We start from the raw sequence: 22,194 nt of genomic DNA, 5'->3' as shown, positions 1-22,194 counted from the left end.
TGTTTTGTTTTTTTTTTTGCCAGTCCTGGGCTTGAGCTCAGGACCTGAGCCCTGTCCTTGGGATTTCTCAAGGCTAGAGCTCTACCACTTGAGCCTCAACACCACTTCCAGCTTTTTCCTATGTATGTGATACATAGGAATTGAACCCAGGTCTTCGTGCATACTAGGCAGGCACTCTACCACTAGGCCAAACTCCCGGCCCCTAGATTGTGGTTCTTGAACTCAGGGCTTGGGCACTGTTCCTGAGCTCTTTTGCTCAAGCCTAGCACTCAGTCACAGCTGTACTCCAGACATATATATATATATGTTTTTTTGTTTCTGTTTTTGTTTTTTCCCCTCCCAGTCCTGAGGCTTGAACTCTGGGCCTGGACCCTGTCCCTGAGCTCTTCAGTTCAAGGCTACTGCGCACTACCCGTGGAGCCACAGTGCCACTTCTGGTTTTCTAGTGGTTAATTGGACATAAGCATCTCAAGGACTTTTTGTGTCCAGGCTGGCTTTGAACTGCGATCGTCAGATCACAGGCTCCTGAGTGGCTAGGATTACAGGTATGAGTCATTGTGCCTGGCTTACAGGTTAACTTTTTGAGGGTATGGCACAAATTTGTCTAGCATGCTTAAAGGCTTCAATGACCAGCAGTGCAAATAAAATACATAAGTGAATGTCTTAAATCTTAGTGAGCCTTAGGTTAAATTCTCTTATTCTATTTTCTGTGTGCTCATGTTGGGGTTTGAATTCAGGGACTAGGCGCTGTGACTTAGCTTTTTCTGCTCAAGGTTCTATCACCTGTGCCATACATCAGTTTCTTACCTTTTTGGTGGTTTATTGCTGATAAGAGTGTCTCACCCTTTCCTGCGGGAGCTGGCTTCAATCTCAGATCTCTGCCTTCTGAATAGCTTACCATTACAGGCTTGAGCCACCAGGGTCAAATTTTATTTGAAGCTGGGGATTCAATTCAACATGCCTTGGGCCTGCCAAGCAGTATACCTAAGGTACTAGGAACCCTAACCAAATCTAAACTTATTAACTGAAACTTATGCCCTGAAAACTTTCCCGTCTTCATTGTCCTTATTGGACAGTCCTAGCTAGGCACAGGCCTCCACTTACTTGCTCATTGCACCTGAGTGCATCTTCTCCTCAAAATTAGTAGAGTTCTAGCGAGTTCTTCACATCTACGAGGTTTTGTTTTTGGTGGTGGTGCTGGGATCTGGACTCTGGGTCTCTGACTTGCTGAGTACTCTACCGTTGAGTCACACCTTCTGACCCCATTTTTCTACAGGCTCGTCTCCGGGCACGGTCAGATTTTTATTACCCTAACCTCTGTAATATTTCCAAAATGTGTTACTCGAATATGAATATGATGTGAACGCTCACAGGTCATAAAAACGATAGGATATTCCATGGTCTGGGTCACTACTTGCCGGTATGTTGATGAACTGCTCGTTCCTGGTCTTTGTTCGAATACTTTACTCAGAAATGCCTGGAGTGTGGCTGATCCACGCACGCCTCGGGACCCTTGGGTCGGCCTACCTACCCCCATTTTCGGGATTGAAGAAAGGGAAGGTTAGGCCCCCGCCCCTGATGCCGGCACCTCCCGAGAAAGGACGCGAGGCCTGGGGTTCTCCCCGGGTCTACGTTAACTCCGCCTCCCGCTAGCTAGCTCTTCCCGTTCTCCCAGGTCCCCGTCAGGTCGGCTGGAAGCACTACCGGCCTTGTGTCGTTTCCTTCCATTTTCAGCGTCCCCACGTCTCGGCGCTCCCATTTTTCCCAAGGACGCACGACGCACGCCCCACCTCTTTCTCCTGGCAGTCGTATAAATTCTGCGCCCCAACCGCCTACTGGACCGGCGCCGCAGTTCCGCCTCCTCTACGCGTCTCAACGGCCGACGCTGGAGGCCTACTTCCTCAGCCAACCGGCGTCCTAGCGCCTGTAAGTCCCTCCTCTTTATGCAAATAACCCCTGATAGCTCAGTTCTCCCAGCCACTTTTTTTTTTTTTTTTCCGGTGAACAGCCTTAGCAGTAAAGAGGAATCGGATAGGAAAGGCCACGCCCCTTATGTAAATTAGGGGGCGTATCCAAAGCGGAGGGAGGTGGGGGGGGTGCTCCCGGGGGCGGCGGTTGCCCGGATGGGCCGTTAGTCGGAGCCCAGCGCGGAGTGAGCGAGGGAGACGGGAGGAGCCGAACCCGGCGCCATCCGCCGCCATCCGTCCCCGCCCCACCGCCATCCGCCCCGGGGAACCACTAAGCCCCGGTCCCGGACCCCCGCGCACCCGGCCAGGTGAGTCTGGGCGAGCCGAGCGCTAACACCCTTTTCCGGGGTGGGGGCGGCGGCGGCGGCGGCGGCGGCGGCGGCAGCGGCAGCGGCAGCGGTGGCGGGCCGGGGAGGGGGGGGCGGGGGAGGAGGAGAAGCTGCCATTAGCCGCCGCCATTTTGTCCTCCTGCTGCCGGCCCTGCCTGCCCCTCCCCCTCTGGTACCTCTGCCCGGGACCGGCACCTCCAGCTCTTCTCAGGTTCTGCAGCCTACCCCTGGCCCACCTACCGTTCTAGCTTCTGAGGACGACCCTGCTCTGACGCTCACCACCCCCCGCCCCCATGCTCACCCCATCTGCTGGCCCCCTCTGCGCCGCCCTGGGGTGGGCCGCGCCTGACCTACCTCCTCCTGAAGGGTCTCCCACATTTTTGGATCCTCTTCTGTCTCCCTGCGTTATGGTTGCCCCCTCTTTGGCCCTGCTCTTTGCGTCGAGTCCACTCCCCTTCTGGAACCCAGCATCTTTGCCTTCTATGTTCCCCAATCCTGTTTTGTCACTTTTTCTGTTACCCCCGTCCCTGCCTTTCTTCCTCAACCCCCTTTTTTTTCTTCCTGGGTTTCTTAACACTGCCTCTTTATTTTCTCCACATCTCTGCCATTCCTGCTTCCATATATTATTTTCCACCTGCCTTTGTGCTAATTCCCTTTTATTAGTTTTGGTTTGATCAATCAAGGATTTTTTTTTTTTTGGTCCCTTTTAGGTTCCTATATTCATTTTCTGACCGACTGCCTAGAAATCAATCCCAGTCCTCTTATCTCTCGCTTCTCCTAAACTTCTCTCCTAATATTGGCTTTCATCCTGGACCTGCTTTCTTTCCCTCGCTCCCTACCCCCCCCACACTCCCTCTTTATTTCCCCCTCTTCACTATTCCCACACACAAATGAATGCTTTGTTCCTCTAGAATGGATTGAGGATGGGGCATTTGGTCTGCTCTTGGGAGCAAGGGCTCTGAAGGAAATGGCTACTGGACATTTTTACTGAGTAGGAAAATTAAGTGGATTCAGGCCTTGGCCCTCTTGTGTCTAGCCCATGGTTCTCAAGGTACCTCTTTAACGGTTTTATTTTTCTCAGTTCTATATAAGGATAAGCAAAGCCCACTAGTATTTTTTCTAGAGACAGGATTTTTTTTTCCAGGAACCAACATTAGGGCAAGTATAAACAAAGATGGAGTTTTCAAAATACTACTTGGGCTTGTGGAGCCTGGGAGTATGTAAAGTCCCTATTCCCAGGAGATTTTCTTTTATACCAGCTCTCAGTGTCAGGGATCATGCTGACAAAATCCTGAAACTCCCAGCATACCTTCCTTCAAACCTCCCCAGATGGGGACTTTGGGCTACTGGGAATGGACCTTGGGCACAGGATCCCTGGGGCATTATTAAGAAGCTGGTGTCTAATAAGTTGGCAAATCTCAAAGCTCTCTTTCTTGTGTGATGGAGTTGTATGCTGCTTTCTGGTTTTCTCTGGTGCTTAGACTAGACCCAATGATTTTGGTGGAGACTTTTGCTTTTGGGAATAATGAAGATTGGTACTACCCTTGCTAAAATGGCACAAAGGGCATGGCATTTATTTATACAAGGATATTAGATTTTTATTTGGTTTTCCTTGCTTGATAAGGAGGTGTCTGGAAGGAAGAGGAAATATGGTATTTGGGCCATGGGAGCTGAGCGGATAGTAGTTGTTTAAAGGGACTGGGCTGAAAGAAAAGATGAAAGGGCCTCAGATCTGGTTCACTAATAGTGACTATGAAAGGAAGCTTCTAGTCTTTTGTATTTTGTGAAGGGGGGCAGAGACTGAGACACCTCTGTCTGGCCCACAGGCTCCGGCACGTTTTGGGGGAGGTGCCTGCAGGACCCAACTTACTCAATGAGCTTCCAGCGCAATGTCCGATCGCTCGGGGCCGACTGCCAAGGGGAAGGATGGAAAGAAGTATTCCTCGCTCAACCTGTTTGATACGTATAAGGGCAAGTCCTTAGAGATCCAGAAACCCGCTGGTGAGGGTCGTCCTACAAGATGCTCCTAATAGTTGAGGCTAGGCATGTGTGGGGTGTATGGCTTTGGAGCTTTTTGAGGGGGAGCAAACCACTATTGTAAAGATAGCAAATGCTCAGAGGAACATTGGAGATCTCCCAGTTTTACCTTGGGACCGGAAGAGGGGGTATTGGCCTCTGAGTAAACACTTGTTACCCTCCTACAAAGGCGTGTCTTTTGTTCCCTGTCATTGGACACGTAAGAATTGGAGGCAAAGAAATGTGAATTTGGAGAAATCTAGGGCCAGCTTGCTCTCCGCAGGCTCAAGATCAACCATACTACATAGAAACAATGAATGTGAATACCTCATCCTTCCCTGTAGGAATTTCAGAGGCTATTAAGGGAAGAGATGGTTTTTGAAGAGAAATTTGGAGTAGGTAATAGGACATTGAGGATGTGTATGTAATTGGGGCTTGGAGTTGAAGTCTGTCATATCTTCTATGTAAGACATTTTTGACCCTCTCTCCACCTTTTCTTTAGTTGCCCCTCGCCATGGCCTGCAGAGTCTCGGAAAAGTTGCCATTGCTCGGCGTATGCCACCCCCAGCCAACCTTCCAAGCCTGAAAGCCGAGAACAAAGGCAATGACCCCAATGTCTCACTAGTGCCGAAAGACGGAACAGGATGGGCAAGCAAACAGGAGCAGTCCGACCCCAAGAGGTACGTAGAAGTTTCGAGAGGACCTTATTTTATTATTTTTATTTTTTAAATTTTTGCCAGTCATGGGGCTTGAACTCAGGGCCTGGACACTGTCCTTGGACACTTTCTTTTTTGTCAGTCATGGGGCTTGAACTCTGGGCCTGGGCACTGTTCCTGAGTTCTTTAGCTCAAGGCTACTGCCTTACCATGAGCCACAGGGCCACTTCCTATTTTCTAATGATTAATTGGAGATAAGAGTCTCGTGGTCTTTTAGTGCCCAGCCTGGATTTGAACCCCGACCCTCAGATCTCAGCATCCTGCGTAGCTAGGATTGCAGGCTTGAGCCACCTTGCCCAGCTCCTTGGATACTTTTTGCTCAAGGCTAGTGCTCTGTCACTTAAGCAACAGCTCCACTTCTGGCTTTTTCTATGTATGTGGTACCGAGGAATCAAACCTGGGTCTTTGTGCATGTTCGGCGAGCACTCTACCATCAGGCTATGCTCCCAGCCCTCCCTGAGTATTTTAATTTGAACTTTGGCATGACACTTGGTTTTAGTGTAGTAAAGCTATAGTGGAACCAGAGCCGCAGGGAGAGGCACCTTTTTTAATTTATTTCAGACTTCTTGTTAGATGGCCAAGAAAGATACCTTTAGCTTTCCGCCAGATAGAAAGCATGGGAAAAATACAGACCATCCTGTTGAGGGGGGTGGAATTATTTTGCTGTATTTGGTCAGAATTAGAATACTAAGGAATATCTCAGGCTCTGGATGACCTTCCCCATTTAACCATCCTCTCAGTTCCGATGCCTCAACCGCTCAGCCGCCGGAATCGCAGCCACAGCCGGCTTCACAGACGCCTGCCTCCAACCAGCCGAAACGACCCCCAACAGCCCCCGAGGTACCTAATGAACTGAAGGGGTTGGGAGAAGAATGGCCTGTTGTTCTCCCACTCACATTATTATCTGTTTTCCCAGAACACTCCTTCCGTTCCAAGCGGAGTAAAGTCCTGGGCACAAGCCAGCGTCACCCATGGAGCCCATGGAGATGGTGAGTTCAAGGCTGTTTGGGGAGCTGTATCAGGGTATCATGGGAGTCAGGAGCCCTGCACTATGCCCTCAATAAGGTGTCTTTCAGCTAAGTCATGACCCATATTCAGTTCATGGGGCACAGGATCAAGTTTAAGAGTTGAGAGGTTCTAGAACAGACCCTGCCTCTTGGGGAGTGAACACCTATTCCAAAGAAAGATGAGTGTAAAGGCAGGGCCTTGATGACCTGCAACCTTTTAGAACCTTCTACTTCTATAGTACATCCCCAATAAATTCACTCTATCTCTTGTCGTGTACCCTCTCCAACAGGTGGAAGGGCATCAAGCCTACTGTCGCGATTCTCTCGAGAGGAATTTCCGACCCTGCAGGCGGCTGGCGACCAGGACAAGGCTGCCAAGGAAAGGGAGTCTGCCGAACAGTCGTCTGGGCCAGGACCAAGCCTCCGCCCCCAAAGTGAGTGGTCTGCCATTTATTTAGCCAAGACATCAAGACATTGCCTTTTCTATTTCAGAGCCAAGTGTTAATTGTTTATCCCATAAGTTTTAGTATGTTGCTTCTCCCCCTCTTCGGTATCATTAATCACTCTCCCTTTCTCCTTTTCTCTCTCTCTTTTCCTCTCTTTTGCAAAACATAGATCCTACAACTTGGAGGGACGGAGGTGGGCGTGGCCCTGATGAGCTGGAGGGCCCGGACTCCAAACTTCATCATGGTCATGATCCCCGGGGGGGACTGCAGCCTTCAGGCCCACCCCAGTTCCCTCCCTATCGCGGAATGATGCCGCCCTTCGTGAGTCTATTTTATTTTGAAGTGGTTGCACTAGAAACTAAAGTGTTGGGAATTAGTAGTCTTTGAAAGGCATAGTTAAAGCAGACATTGATGAAACAGGCTGGTGGGAGGATGATAGTCCTATAGAGTTGGCATGTTATTTGTCTGTCCCTCTGAGCAACTGCTGTTGGGACATTTTGCAGATGTACCCCCCGTATCTCCCGTTCCCTCCGCCCTATGGACCCCAGGGGCCTTATCGATACCCCACTCCTGATGGGCCCAGGTAAGCAATCCAGATCTGGGTTTGTGTTTGGGGCAAGGGAAACCTGTTGAGGGAGGAGGTGGTTTTCTTGCCAGGAGGTTTGTCATGTATGCAATTTTACAATATTTCCCTTTTCATCTTGTATCATTTTTCTTTTTATACACAGCCGTTTTCCCCGTGTGGCGGGCCCCCGGGGCTCAGGGCCACCAATGCGCCTTGTAGAGCCTGTTGGTCGGCCTTCTATTCTCAAAGAGGATAATCTCAAAGAATTTGACCAGTTGGACCAGGAGAATGATGATGGTTGGGCAGGTGAGTGAATGTTGTTAAGGGTCAAGAGTTTAGATTTTAAAAAGGCAAAAGTGATGTCTTGTATGGGAACAGATCAGGGATTGGTGGGGAGGGGAAGATACATGAAGAAAAAAGAAGTCCTAAGGAAAGTACTGAAAGGCATTTTTTTGACCCAGACTTCAGAGGAAAGGGTCTGCATGAATAGTGTAGCCCATCACACGCTTCATCTCACTTCCTATGGAGATAGGAAGGTATCTCTGATTGGGGAGCAAAGTGCTTAGGTTACTAATCATTTCCCCCCTTCAGGAGCCCATGAAGAGGTTGACTACACTGAAAAGCTGAAGTTCAGTGATGAGGAAGATGGGCGAGACTCTGATGAAGAGGGAGCTGAGGGCCAGTGAGTTAAGCCATCAGATGTGGGGACTGTTTTTCTCTTGATAATATAATCTTAGAGAAGCTGGCTCACAGCTGATTTTAATTCCACTGTTGATCTGCTCACAGCAAGGAATCTCAGGCAGCTGCTGGTGAGGAACGGCCCCCTGAAGCAGATGGCAAAAAGGGCACTTCCCCTGGCAGCGAACCGCCCCCTCCCAAGACGGCCTGGGCAGAGACCTCTCGGCCTTCAGAGACAGAGTTGGGGCCTCCTGCCCCAAAGCCTCCCCCACCCCCACCTCACCGGGGCCCCACAGGGACCTGGGGCCCCCCTGGGGACTACCCAGTGAGTGTCTGTAGTGAGGGTGGAGAGGGTGGAGAGGGTCCACTTGTGGGAAGTGTCAGCTGAGTGTCTGAAGTAGTAATGGAAAGCTATGAGAGAGTGCTGAAATCAGGTTCCATGAAGTGTGGGAGTGTTTTTGGTTTTTGTTTTTTTGTGGGGGGTCATAGGGCTTGAGCTCAGCCTGGGCGCTGTCCTTCAGCTCAAGGCTGCTGCCCTACCATTGGGCATGGGTGCTGTCCCTGAGCTCCTTGAGCTCTTCAGCTCTAGGATACAACCCTACCCTTGAACATAGCCCCACTTCCCATTTCCTAGAAGTTAATTAAAGATGAGTCTCAGGTCCTTTTGTACTTGGGCTGGCTTTGAACCTTGATCCTTGGATCTCAGTCTGTTGAGTAGGACTGCCAGCGTGAGCCACTGCACCGGCTCTCTTCGTTTTTCTTCTCCCCCCCCTCATTGTGGGGCTTAGACTCAGGGCCTGAGGGCAGTCCCTGAGCTTTTTTGCTCAAGGTTAGTGCTCTACCATTTTGAGACATGGTGTCAGTTTTCTTGTACAGATAAGAATTTCCTGCCTGGGCAGGCTTTGAACAGCTATCCTCAGATCTCTGCCTTCTCTATAGCTAGGATTATAGGCGTATGCCACCAATGCCAGCTGAAGTTTAAAACTGCACTGAAAAGTTAGGAATATCCTTGGTACTAGGGGAGTCTGGGAAATAAATTGGGTGGTCTCCAAAGGAACTAAGCCTTCAGAGGAGTAGGAGAGAGAAAGATGAGGAAGTTGTCTCCACACACAGCTCAACGTTAAGGCCTGGTCCTTGTATCTATAGTTAGAGGCAGTTGGTTAAGCTGTGCATGAGAAGGTAGAAGGCACAATGGCATCCCTTGTCTGCCTGGTGACAGGATCGTGGGGGTCCTCCCTGCAAGCCGCCAGCACCTGAAGATGAGGATGAGGCATGGCGGCAACGGCGGAAACAGTCTTCATCTGAGATCTCACTAGCAGTGGAACGGGCCCGGCGTCGCCGCGAAGAGGAAGAGCGGCGCATGCAGGAGGAGCGCCGGGCAGCCTGTGCTGAGAAGCTCAAGCGGCTTGATGAAAAGTTTGGGGCACCTGACAAACGGCTCAAAGCAGAGCCTGCAGCTCCACCTGCCCCTCCTGCCCCAGCTCCACCACCTACAGTCCCTAAAGAACTCCCTGCACCTCCAGCTCTGCCACCAGCGCCAGCCCCAGCACCAGAGAAAGATGCTGAAGAGCCAGCTCAGGCTCCTCCTGCCCAGTCCACCCCCAGTTCAGGTGTGGCTCCAGCTCCCACTCTGGTGAGTGGTGGTGGCACAACCAGTAGCACCAGCAGTGCCAGCTACGAAGCCAGTCCAGGTATGGAGAAAGCAGATAGGCACTATTAGATGTTAGATCTTTGCTTGGCATAAAGGTACAAGATGGTGACAATGAGAAAAAAAAGAAGTAGAAGGCAGTTTTGCTTTACTGAATTGTCTTATGAAAGGGGTCCCATTGTAGGGAATTGGAAGAGCTGAAACCTTTCTCTGACCTAGGCACTGGTGGCTCACATCTGTAATCCTATCAACTCAGGACGCTAAGATAAATGAGGATTGTGGTTTGAAATCAGCCTGGGCAAGAAAGTCCAGCATACTCTTTGCTATTCCCCCCCCCCCCCCCAATCCTGGGTTTGAACTCAGGGTCTAGGCATTGTTCTTGAACTTCCTTTGCTCAAGGCTAGTTCTCTACCACTTAAGCCAAGGTGCTACTTCCTGCTTTTTCTGTTTATGTTGTACTAAGTCAAACCCAGTGGCTTCATGCATGCTAGCAAGCACTCTACCACTAAGCCATTTTCCCTGTCTGTCTATTTATCTCTGTTTTAATTATTTTTGCCAGTCCTGGGGCTTGAACTCAGGGCCTGGGCACTGCCCTTCAGCTTCTTTTGCTCAAGGCTAATGCTCTACATCTCGAGCCACAGCACCATTTCTGACTTTGTCTACGTATGTGATACTGAGGAATCACCCCGGGGCTTCATGCATGCCAGACAAGCACTCTATCATTAAGCCACATTCTCAGCCTGTGACTCTTATCTCTAACCACCAAAACAGAAGTAGAGCTGTGGCTCAAGTGGTAGAGTGCCAGCCTTGCTCAAAACAAGCTCAGAAACACAAATCTCTCTGTCTCTGTCTCTGTCTCTCACACACACACAACCCCTTTCACCCCTTTCTATTTTGTAGGCCTAGAATGGAACTCGGGGACAGCAAATCACACACACACACACACACTACCTTTTTTTGTTGGTGGTGGTTGTGGGGCTTGAACTCTGGGCTCTTCAGCTCAAGGCTAGCGCTCTACCGCTTGAACCATAGCCCCACTTAGTTTTCTGGTGATTAATTGGAGATTAGAGTCTCACAGACTTTTGTGCCTGGGTTGTCTTTGAACCTGGATCCTCAGATCTCAGCTTCTTGAGTCACTATCATTACTACTAGGATTACAGGCATGAGCCCCTGCCACCTAGCACCTACCTACTTTTCTTTCTTTTTCTTTCTTTCTCTCTTTCTCTTTCTCTCTCTCTCTTTTTCTTGTCCTAGAGCTTGAACTCAGGGCCTGGACACTGCCCCTTAGCTTCTTTTGTTCAAGGCTAGCACTCTACCACTTGAGCCACAGTGCTACTTCTGCCTTTTTCCGTTTATGTGTACTGAGGAATCAAACCCAGGGCTTCATGCAAGCTAGACAAGCACTGCACCACTAAGCCACATTCCAAGCCCACACCCTACCTTTCATGGGCCTAGAATGAAGCAAGACTGACAAATGTGTTTGGGGAGGGAGTCTCACAGAAAATTAGTACCTAAATCTTTGGCTATGGAAGCCATGGAAAGTTTTCATGGTCACAGAAAGGGCTTCAGTATGGTAGATGTACAATTGAGTGCTTTAGTGAGTACGTGGAGTCCTGTGGTGCTACATCTTAATGAACTAGGGCACTGTTTTCTTCAATGCAGTGGAACCCCAGCTGCCTTCAAAAGAGGGTCCTGAGCCACCAGAAGAGGTTCCTCCACCTTCCACACCCCCAGCCCCAAAGGTGGAATCTAAGGGTGATGGGGTTGGGCCTACTCGACAGCCCCCCAGTCAAAGCTTGGGTTACCCCAAATATCAGAAGTCGTTGCCTCCTCGTTTCCAGAGGCAGCAGCAGGTGAGATCCAGTTACTTCCCCTCTTCAGGGCTGCCGCTCTCTCTGCTTTGATTATCTTTTCTGTGTTATTCTCTGGGTATTTCTCTCTGTCTTGTCTTTGTCACTGCAGTTTCCATCTAGTCCAGGTTTTTGTTGTATTTGTGCTGATTTCCCTCGCGTGGAACTTTGATGACTTCTGTCTTTCGTTCCTCCCAGGAGCAGCTCCTGAAGCAGCAGCAGCAGCAGTGGCAGCAGCAGCAGCAGCAAGGCTCTGCCCCTCCTGCCCCAGTGCCCCCGTCACCACCACAACCTGTGACCCTGGGAGCTGTTCCAGCTCCACAGGCTCCACCTCCACCCCCAAAAGCTCTGTACCCCGGGGCCCTTGGCCGGCCCCCACCCATGCCCCCAATGAACTTTGATCCCCGCTGGATGATGATTCCTCCTTATGTGGACCCTCGGCTCCTCCAGGGTCGGCCCCCTCTGGACTTCTATCCTCCTGGTGTGCATCCTTCTGGTAAGCGGTTGTGGGATGAATGGCCATAGAGGGAACAGAGTATCCTTCATTAGCCAGGATTTATTTGGGGGTTTCATAAGAAACCAAGTGTTTTACAAGCGCAGTTTTGGCCCAGATTTGTAGCAACAAGAAGTGCCACATGAGGTTAAAAAGATAAGACTGAAGTGCCTATGACATAGGATTGTTTTTCTTTGTTTCGTTAGGCCTGGTTCCCCGGGAGCGGTCAGACAGTGGGGGCTCAAGTTCAGAGCCATTTGAGCGCCATGCACCCCCCCTGTTACGAGATCGAGGCACCCCACCAGTGGATCCAAAGTTAGCTTGGGTAGGAGATGTCTTCACCACCACACCCACTGACCCTCGCCCACTCACCTCACCACTGCGCCAAGTTGCAGATGAAGAAGAAAAAGGGATGAGGTGAGTCTTGGTACTGAGGAAATGAGAGTTCCTGGTCAAAGGACCTAAGCCTAGGAGGAAAGTACTATGGATTAGGAGAGATGATAGGAATGAACACAAAACCAGTGCCTATAGAGAGTTCGTTACTGTTTTCTTTCTGCACCTAGTGTCACATATCTCTCCCCACCTGGAGATAGGAGATGCTTTCATTGTTTTCTGTCTCCCCCTTTAGGAGTGAGACACCTCCAGTACCTGCCCCACCACCCTATTTGGCCAGTTATCCAGGCTTTCCAGAGAATGGAGCCCCTGGACCCCCAATTTCTCGCTTTCCTCTGGAGGAAGCAGCTCCCCCAGGGCCTCGTCCAGTCCCCTGGCCTCCAGGCAGTGATGAAGCTGCCAAGATACAAGCTCCACAGCCCAAGAAGGAATCCCCCAAGGAGGAAGCTCCACAGCTGACAGGGCCAGAAACAGGTCGAAAGCCTGCCCGTGGAAGTGGCCAAGGGCCTCCACCACCACGCAGAGAGAGCCGCACTGAGACCCGATGGGGCCCGCGCCCAGGAAGCAGTCGTCGTGGAATCCCTCCAGAGGAGCCAGGGGCTCCTCCTCGCAGGGCAGGGCCTATAAAGAAACCACCTCCACCTGTAAAAGTTGAAGAACTGCCTCCTAAGCCCTCAGAACAGGCCGATGAGACCCCCAAGGTCCCAAAGCCAGACCCACTCAAGACAGCCAAGAGCAAGATGGGCCCAAAGGAGACCCCACCCAGGGGAAATCTTTCTCCTGCACCAAGGCTGCGGAGGGACTATTCATATGAAAGAGTGGGTCCTACCTCTTGTAGGGGTCGGGGCCGGGGAGAGTATTTTGCCAGAGGGAGGGGTTTTCGGGGTACCTATGGAGGCCGGGGCCGGGGAGCCCGAAGTCGGGAGTTCCGAAGTTACCGGGAATTCCGTGGAGACGATGGACGTGGAGGTGGGACAGGAGGACCAAATCACCCCGCTGCGTCCCGAGGCCGCACTGCCAGTGAGACACGAAGTGAAGGTTCAGAGTACGAAGAAATCCCTAAGCGGCGCCGGCAGCGTGGTTCAGAGACAGGCAGTGAGACCCATGAGAGTGATCTGGCCCCCTCAGACAAAGAAGCCCCACCGCCTAAGGAAGGGGGGTTCGCCCAGGCCCCTCTTGCTCCCCCACCACCGGGAGCACCTCCATCACCAGCCCCAGCCCGCTTTTCCACAGCCCGGGGCGGGCGTGTATTCACTCCAAGAGGAGTGCCATCTCGCAGGGGCAGAGGAGGGGGGCGGCCCCCCCCTCCTGTGTGCCCAGGCTGGAGCCCTCCAACCAAGTCCCTGGTTCCAAAGAAACCTCCAGCAGGTTCTTTGCCCCCAAGCAAGGAGCCTTTGAAAGAAAAGCTGATTGCAGGGCCAATGTCTCCCATGGCTCGGGGAGGCAGTAATGGAGGAGGCAGCATGGGCCTTGGTGTGGAAGATGGGGAGCGGCCTCGAAGACGACGACATGGGAGAGCTCAGCAGCAGGACAAGCCACCCCGTTTCCGGAGGCTGAAACAGGAACGGGAGAACGCTGCCAGAGGGGTGGAGAGCAAGCCCTCTTCCTTAGCCCTGCCAGCCTCCGCCCCTGGGCCTGAGGAAGCCCTGGCAGCCGTCACGGTGCCTCCACCACCTCGAAGGGCGGCTGCCAAGTCTCCTGATCTGTCAAACCAGAACTCTGACCAAGCCAATGAGGAGTGGGAGACTGCGTCAGAGAGCAGCGACTTTGCCAGTGAACGCCGGGGAGACAAAGAGGCTCCCCCGCCAGCACTAATGACCCCCAAAGCTGTGGGAACTGGGGCCAGCACAGGTGGGGCTGGACCAGGCATTTCAACTATGTCTCGTGGAGATCTGAGTCAGAGAGCCAAGGATTTGAGCAAGCGGAGCTTCTCTAGTCAGCGGCCTGGCATGGATCGGCAGAACCGCCGTCCAGGCCCTGGGAGCAAAGCTGGAGGTGGTGGCAGTGGAGGTGGTGGCGGGGGTCCTGGGGGAAGGACTGGCCCAGGACGAGGGGACAAGAGGAGCTGGCCCTCACCAAAGAACCGAAGGTGGGTAGGGAGTGAACTTGTTTATGAAGGCAAAAACTGTGGGAGGAGCGTGGCTAGTGGTAGAGTGCCAACCTGGATGCGTGAAGCCCTGGGTTCAGTTCCTTGGAACCACATACACAGAAAAGGCTGGAAGTGGTTCTGTGACTCAAGGGGTAGAGCCCTAACCTTGAGAAAGCCCAGGGACAGTGCCCAGGCCCTGAGTTCAAGCCCCAGAACTGGCAAAACAAAAAAAAGTGGGGGAGGAAATAGTATTGTATGGCAGGGTGGCATAGATCTGAGGGCACAGGCTCATTAGAAATGCACTGGGGTCCCCCAGTTTGCTAAGACGGCTAGAAAGTATTGGTAAAGTGATAGCAGTACCTTTATGTGGGTTACCAAACTGACTGTAAATTCTTCGGAGTCAAAAAAGCAAGTGGATGTTTAGAGACTAGATTGTATGGGGAGAAGCTGGAAAACATGCTTGACTTGTGGGGAGAGACTAACAGTTGAGCGAGCCCTGGAGCTGATGCTGTCCTTTCTTCAGCCGACCTGCAGAGGAGCGTCCCCCGGGGCTTCCCCTGCCTCCCCCGCCCCCCAGCAGTTCTGCTGTCTTCCGCCTGGACCAAGTTATCCACAGCAACCCTGCTGGCATCCAACAGGCTCTGGCCCAGCTTAGCAGTCGCCAAGGAAGTGTAACTGCACCAGGGGGGCACCCAAGGCCCAAGCCTGGGCCTCCCCAAGCCCCCCAGGGCTCCTCCCCTCGGCCCCCAACCCGATATGACTCCCAGAGGGCCAGCAATGACACCAGCTCTGGTAAGCTGGGAAAGGAATTCTTCCATCTGCAAAGAACATTAGGTGATGGAGTGGGAACTGGCTTTTCTAGAGGCTGGTGGGGGCCGGTGCACAAGGCCAAAAGGATTGGGGGATGGAGTAGGGAGGAAAAGCTCTAGTCGGTGATAGAGCAGTGTAGGTGCTGACAGTTTTCTTTTTTCCCAGACCCTCACTTCGAGGAGCCAGGGCCCATGGTAAGGGGGACAAATGGAACTCCCCGGGACTCTGCGGGGGTTAATGCCTTTCCCCCCAAAAGGCGGGAGCGGCCTCCCCGAAAACCAGAGCTGCTACAGGAGGTGAGTAGTGGCCTGGCTGTTGGGCTGTTATACTCTCTTCCACGTGGACACATCATCACGTACTGGGAATAAATTCACATTCCCATCGCTTCCTCCTGCGGGGTTTGGTGGATTTCATTGAGAGAGGTGTGTGTGTGTGAGTGTGTGACCTTTCAGTCCTCTTCACCCTTCAGTGTCCCCGCCTCTCACTTGTGAAGGGTTTCTGTTTTCTCCACCCGTTGCTTTTTGTAGCACGTGTTCTCAAAGGTTTCGCTAGTAATCCAAATTTATGTCTTACTGCTCTTTTGTTGCTACCTCACCCTACACCATGTCTCAGCTTTCTACAACGCTGGGCCTGGGCTCTGTCCTTGAGCTTTCTTGAGGCTAGTACTCTCCCTCTTGAGCCACAGCACCACTTCCAACCTTTTCTGTGTATGTGGTACCAAGGAATTGAACCAGGGCTTCATACATGCTAGGCAAGTGCTCTACTACTAAGCTACACTCACGACCCCCCTAATTTGTGTTTTGTCCTTTGGGTTTTCTCACCTTTAGGAATCTTTGCAGTCTTCACATAGCTCTGGATTCTTGGGCTCTAAGCCAGAGGTCCCAGGTGCTCAGGAAGAATCCAGAGATGCAGGCCCAGAGGCTCTTACCCCCCACATCTGGAATCATTTACATAATGGTGAGTAAAGCTGAGTGAAGGGAAGGAGTGGTGGTGGTTTATAGATGGGGGTAGGCTTTAGACTTCATTTTCTCACTGCTTCCATCCCCCTTGGTCGGTGCTCTCCTGCAGCCACTAGCCGAAAGAGTTACCAGCCTGGCTCCATAGAGCCCTGGATGGAGCCTCTGAGTCCCTTTGAGGATGTGGCTGGCACAGAGGTGAGTGAAGCTGGGAGGAGCGTACAGCTGAGCTGGAATCCTATCAAACACTGGTTGTATTTTTCCTCCTGTTCTGGGTCATGTCTGGGGCTAATTTTACATGGATGTCTCCTTCATTTTGTCTGTATATGTGCATCAGTCAGGTATTGGGGTGCTCTCTGTCCCAACTTAACTAGCTCCTTCTCCACTCCTCTCAGATGAGTCAGTCTGACAGTGGGGTGGACCTGAGTGGGGATTCTCAGGTGTCATCAGGTCCCTGCAGCCAGCGAAGTTCCCCTGATGGAGGACTCAAGGGGGCAGCAGAGGGACCCCCCAAGCGGCCTGGAGGCCCCTCACCCCTGAATGCAGTTCCTGGTGAGGGTCCACCTGGCTCTGAACCCTCTGAACCTCCTAGGAGACGGCCACCTGTGTCCAGTGAAGGGGATAGAAAGGTAAAGCAGGGATAAGAGGAATCTCATGGCCCTCCCTTTTTCTACCCATTAGCTCTCACTTGGGCTTCCTTTTCTTCTCCCCATCTCCACCTTACTGTTTCTCAACCCAGGATCTGCCCCGGGAGCAGCCTTTACCCCCTGGTCCCATAGGCACAGAACGATCACAGCGTGCAGACCGAGGCCCAGAGCCAGGCCCCCTCCGGCCAGCCCATCGACCTGGCCCTCCAGTCCAGTTTGGCACGAATGACAAGGTCTGCATGGGCTGCATCTGAGTATCCTGGGTTGGAGAGAAGGGATGGGATATAGGTGGGACATCGAGGACACAGACCTGAATCATAGGATCATCTCTTCCCACATCACTGTCACAGGACTCAGACTTGCGCCTAGTGGTAGGAGACAGTTTAAAAGCAGAAAAGGAGCTAACAGCATCAGTCACTGAGGTAGGTGGAGAATGAGAGTTGGGTGGGAAGGTCAGAGCTATCTAAAGAAGGTGGTTGGGAATGATGTAGATTTCCAGAGTGTCAGACATCAGTCTTGATAGTCTTTTCCCATCCAGGCCATTCCCATATCCCGAGACTGGGAGCTGCTCCCTAGTGCATCTGCCTCAGCTGAGCCACAACCCAAGAGTGTTGGTTCTGGGCATTGTGGCCCAGAGGCCAATACTTCAGGCCAACGCCTGTACCCAGAAGTCTTCTATGGCAGCCCAGGGCCTCCCAATTCCCAGGTAAGCCTTCTTTTTTTTTTTTGGTCATGGGGCTTGAACTCTGGGCCTGGGTGCTGTCCCTGAGCTCTTCAGTTCAAGGCTAAGGCTAATGCTCTACCGCTTTGAACACTTCTGGGTTTCTGGTGGTTTATTGGAGATAAGTCTCACAGACTTTCCTCTTGGGGCTGTCTTTGAACCATGATCCTCAGATCTCAGCCTCTTTGAGTAGCCAGGATTACAGGCCTGAGCCACTGGTGCCGCCTAAATAATCATTCTTTTCCGCTTTCTGTCCCTTAAAATGAAACAACTTATGTTGTGTAGATGTATACACCACTGCCTTTTTGGGAGGCTCATTCCATCTTTATTTTTACTGCAGTGGCTAGGATGAGTTAGGTGGTCATGTTGTTTTTATAGCATGCTTGACTTTTCATCACTGAAGTAAGATCCCTAGAAAAAGAAAGGGGGAAAAATTCATTTTTCATGATTTTAAAGGTTCCATTGCATTGTGGCAGGGAAGGACTGTACAACAGCACCTTCTCTCATGAGAACTAGAAAACTACCTGCAGCAGTAGGTTTTTCTTTTTGTTGTAGCTGGCCCTCTATCCTGTAGGGTGGGTCACCTGTATTCAGGTCAGGTCTTACTCAGCCCTGTGAATGTTCCCTCTGAATACCCAGAAGTGTGCTTCTCTGTTGTCAGATCCTTCCCAATCCAACCAAGTAGACGATGTTAACTGACACTTGATGTGAGGGATCCATCTCAGAGCTTATCAATACCTGAGCTGAATCCACAGCCCCAGGTGAGCTTTCTTGACCCAGAGACAGTGAAACTTGCTTTTCTCCTACAGGTCACTGGAGGAGCCATGGACTCTCAGTTACATCCGAACAATGGCGGCTACCGCCCTGGGACACCCTCACTACACCCTTACAGGTAAAATGAGATGCCTGTGGAAGTAGAGACTCATTTTACTTAGAGGGATAAGGACAGAATTTGGGGGTACTAAAGGTTAGTGGACTCAAGCATTGCATGTGAATAACTGGCCCGGAGTTTGACCTAGTGGTAGAATACTTTCCTAGCATGCACAAAGATCTGGGTTCGAAAAGCTGAAAGTGATGGATGCTGTGGCTCAAGTGGTAGAGCTCTAGACTTAAGAAAGCACAAGGACGGTGCTCAAGCTCTTGAATTCAGGCCCAGGACTGGCAATACATACATACATACATACATACATACATACATACATACATACATACATACATATATAAATAACTGACTTCTTGACATGTCTCTCCCAATTTCTTTTCAGGTCACAGCCCCTATATCTACCCCCTGGCCCAGCCCCTCCTTCAGCACTGCTCTCTGGGCTAGCTCTCAAGGGCCAGTTTTTGGATTTCTCAGCACTGCAAGCCACAGAGCTGGGGAAGTTGCCAGCTGGAGGAGTTCTCTACCCTCCACCTTCCTTTCTCTACTCTCCAGCTTTCTGCCCCAGCCCTTTGCCTGAGCCACCCTTGCTTCAGGTAATTAGAGGTGGGCAGCTGCTGGGAATTGGGAAGAATACCCCACATATCTCTAATCCTCAGCTACTCAGGAGGCTGAAATCTGAGGATTATGGTTTGAGGCTATCCCTGGCTCGAAAGTCCATGAGATTCTTTTCTCCAATGAACCACCAGAAAACCAGAAGTGGCTCAATGTGGTAGAATGCTAGTCTTGAGCAGAAGAGTTCAGGGACAGCGCCCAGGCCAATCCCCACAACCAACCAAAAAAATGCCTGAAGGTTAGTTAACCCTTTTCTCATTCCCTAACAGGTACGCCAAGATCTGCCATCCCCTTCTGATTTTTACTCTACTCCCCTGCAACCTGGTGGACAAAGTGGCTTCCTTCCTTCAGGGGCCCCTGCCCAGCAGGTACCTTGTAGTTTCCCATTCCCTTTATTTTTTCCATCCAGTTTCTCTGTGCCTCAACATATTCATACGGATTTCTTGTTACAGATGCTTCTACCCATGGTAGACTCACAGCTGCCTGTGGTGAATTTTGGCTCCTTGCCACCAGCACCACCTCCTGCCCCACCTCCCCTTTCTCTGTTACCTGTGGGTCCTGCGCTGCAGCCCCCCAGCCTGGCTGTGCAGCCCCCTCCTGCTCCTGCTACTCGGGTGCTGCCTTCACCTGCCAGGCCCTTTCCCCCAAACTTGGGGCGAGCTGAGGTACATGAGATGCTAGGGAATTCAAGGACAGATTGCATAGCTCAAGGTGAATAGTTGAGGAGGGAGTTGGGGAAGCAGGAAGATCTGGAGTTAAAGGCCAGCCTGGTCTTTCATAGAGAAACCCTGTGGCAAGGGGGTTGGGAGTGGGAATCAACTGAGAAGCATGAGCTCTCACGTTTTTCTTGTTCAGATACACCCAGTGGAACTAAAGCCGTTCCAGGATTATCGCAAGCTGAGCAGCAACCTTGGGGGACCGGGGTCATCATGTACCCCCCCGGCTGGAAGGTAACTCAGTAATAGAGTTGCAGGAAGGGGTGCTTAAAAACTGCTTTGGTTCCAGGACCAAGTCCTAGTCTTGCCTTAAAACCTTTCTTCCTCCCTTAGGTCCTTCTCTGGTCTCAATTCCCGTCTCAAGGCCCCACCTTCCGCTTACAACGGAGTATTCCGCACCCAGCGCATTGACCTCTACCAGCAGGTAGAGGAGAAACATGTGATCACTAAATTCTCGTGGCCGCCTGAGTTCTTGACAGACCATTGTGATTTACTTTTCCATATGTACCTATCCCTTAGGCATCCCCACCAGATGCTTTGCGATGGATGCCGAAGCCTTGGGAGAGGACAGGGCCACCTTCCCGAGAAGGGCCTTCCCGTAGGGCAGAGGAGCCTGGGTCCCGAGCGGACAAGGAACCTGGATTGCCCCCACCCCGCTGAGGGAGGTCCCCATTTCCCCTCACCCCCCCCCCCGGGGCTTGTATATAGATTATAAATATATAAGGGGGAAAGGGGTGGGTGGGGAGGGGTTGTGGGGCTGGGGCCGCACTTTCCCTCCTCCCCCTTCTCCTGATCCCCTATCCCTGGGGCCGTTTGTTAAAAAAGAATAATAAAAGGATTTAAAAAATTTTTTTTCCAAAATGATTGGGGAACGGGATAGTTGGTTGTAATGTCCTTGTGTGCCATACTGGAGATTTGAATTGAGGGGTTGTTCCCATTTATTAAACCACCTTCACTTCTGGCTTGTTTTCATTTTTGTGCCAGTCTTGGGACTTGAACTCAGCCTGAGCACTGTCCCTGTGCTTTTTGCTCAAGGCTAGCTCTCTACCACTTGAGCTATATGCCACTTCTGGTGGTATTAGAGATGAGAGTCTCAGGGACCCCAGCTGTTTTCAAACCACGATCCTCAAACCTCAGCCTTCTGAGGACTCAAAATTATAGGCATGAGCCACCACTGTCCAACTGAAGTTTTAAAATTCCAGTGATTATAAACCATTTTATTGGATTGTAAGTTTTGTAGGTTGATTTGGGCTGAGCAGATGTCAAGTTGGCTGGTTACTAAGCACAGTTTGGTTTTCACGGCTTCCTTAAGCAATATTTGGAATCTGTGGGACACAGAAAAGGGTGGAACTCCATCTGCCAATCAGTGTCACATGGCTGCTCTTAACTGTTCAATTATTAAGCCTTACGTATCCCTGAGCGAGTATTCAGGTTTAAGTGGAAGCTGCAAAGCTTTTGAATGATCTGGGATTCAAAATGTTTTGCTACAGCTGGGCACTGGCTGCTCACAAATAGAATCCTAACTACTCAGGATCTGAAGGTCAGAGTTCAAAGCCAGCCTGGGCAGAAAAGTCTCCATGAAACTCTTAAACTCATTCAAAAATGAAGTGGCACTGTGGCTCAAAAGTAAGAGCACTAACCTTGAGCAAAGGAGCTCAAGCACACAGGTCCCAACTTAGAGCCCTAGGATTAGTACCAAAAGAAAGTTTGAGCCCTGAGTTACAAAGCCAAAGAATTTTCAATGCCCTGAGTACTGGCACAAAAAAAGTGGGGGGGGGGGGATGTTTTACATTCTATTTCTCTAGTACTAAAGGGGGGCTGTAAAACTATCATTTGCGGTGAAGCACAGTGGCTCAAGCCTGTAAACATAGCTACTCAGGAGGTTAAGATCTGAGGATCATGGTTCGAAGCCAGCCCTGGCACTAAAAAGTCGCGAGATTCTTTATCTCCAATCAACCACCAGAAAACCAGGAGTGGCACTAAGGCCCAAGGAGTAGGGTAGTAGCCTTGAGCTGAAGAGCTCAAGACAGTGCCAAGGCCCAGAGTTCCAAGTCCCACGACCAATCCAGAAAAAAGTTTCTGGGCTGGGAGTTTGGCCTAGTGGTAGTGTTTGCCTAGCTTGCGTGAAGACGTGGGTTTGATTCCTCAGTACCACATACATAGAAAAAGCCAGAAATGGTACTGTGTGGCCCAAGTGGTAGAGCTCTAGCCTTGAGAAAGCCCCAGGACTGGCAAAAAAAAAAAAAAAAAGTTTCCTATCCTGGTATATGAAAAGTTCTCTCCTCCTGCCCACTTTGGCTGCACTATGGTTTGCACTGAGGTTTGAACTCTGGGCCTGGGTGCTGTCCCTGAGCTCTTCTACTCAAGGCTACTATCCCACCCCTTGAGCCACGGCCCCACTTCCCCTTTTCCAGTGATTAATTGGAGATGAATCTGTTTTAGCAGAGAGCTTAGTGGCTCACACCTGTAATCCTAGCTACTCAGGAGGCTGAGATCTGAGGATCTAGATTCAAAGCCAGCTCCAGCACAAAAAGACCTGAGACTCTTTATCTCCAATTAATCACTAGAAAAGGGGAAATGGGGCTTAGCTCCAGGGATAGGGTGGTGGCCTTGAGCTGAAGAGCTCAGAGACAGCATCTGAGCCCAGAGTTC

At 51.1% G+C, this 22,194-nt stretch overlaps 1 protein-coding gene and 1 non-coding gene across 5 annotated transcripts; both read left to right on the top strand.

Annotated features, from left to right (window-relative positions):
• The first annotated feature begins 2,113 nt into the window (after window positions 1–2,113).
• Prrc2a (proline rich coiled-coil 2A) lies at window positions 2,114–20,502 on the top strand. Of its 4 annotated transcripts, none has more exons than XM_090355941.1 (31): window positions 2,114–2,275; window positions 4,123–4,267; window positions 4,815–4,992; window positions 5,769–5,868; window positions 5,945–6,017; window positions 6,326–6,469; window positions 6,651–6,802; window positions 6,985–7,064; window positions 7,210–7,352; window positions 7,638–7,728; window positions 7,833–8,049; window positions 8,944–9,415; window positions 11,035–11,225; window positions 11,421–11,718; window positions 11,922–12,132; window positions 12,344–14,197; window positions 14,721–14,989; window positions 15,173–15,303; window positions 15,835–15,964; window positions 16,076–16,161; window positions 16,359–16,592; window positions 16,703–16,843; window positions 16,961–17,032; window positions 17,134–17,316; window positions 18,141–18,223; window positions 18,597–18,807; window positions 19,096–19,194; window positions 19,279–19,491; window positions 19,682–19,776; window positions 19,876–19,966; window positions 20,062–20,502. In XM_090355941.1, exons 2-31 carry the CDS (start codon window positions 4,186–4,188, stop codon window positions 20,200–20,202), a joined length of 6,465 nt encoding a protein of 2,154 aa, XP_090212067.1. In that variant the 5' UTR covers window positions 2,114–2,275; window positions 4,123–4,185; the 3' UTR covers window positions 20,203–20,502. The 4 variants fall into 4 exon arrangements, with proteins under 4 accessions (XP_090212067.1, XP_090212066.1, XP_090212064.1 ...); XM_090355940.1 differs by having other exon boundaries at window positions 4,123–4,297; window positions 17,149–17,316; XM_090355938.1 differs by having other exon boundaries at window positions 4,123–4,297.
• On the top strand, window positions 4,490–4,620 carry LOC150047907 (small nucleolar RNA SNORA38). Its single transcript, XR_016539372.1, has one exon. It is a non-coding gene; the product is annotated as a small nucleolar RNA SNORA38 (small nucleolar RNA).
• Window positions 20,503–22,194: the final 1,692 nt, after the last annotated feature.

The sequence above is a fragment of the Megascapheus bottae genome, chromosome 22 (genome assembly GCF_031878675.1).
Source record: "Megascapheus bottae isolate mThoBot1 chromosome 22, mThoBot2.hap1, whole genome shotgun sequence".
Taxonomy (NCBI): Eukaryota; Metazoa; Chordata; class Mammalia; order Rodentia; family Geomyidae; genus Megascapheus; species Megascapheus bottae.
Note: the sequence above shows the minus strand (reverse complement) of the source record. Positions and strands in the feature narration are given on the sequence as shown.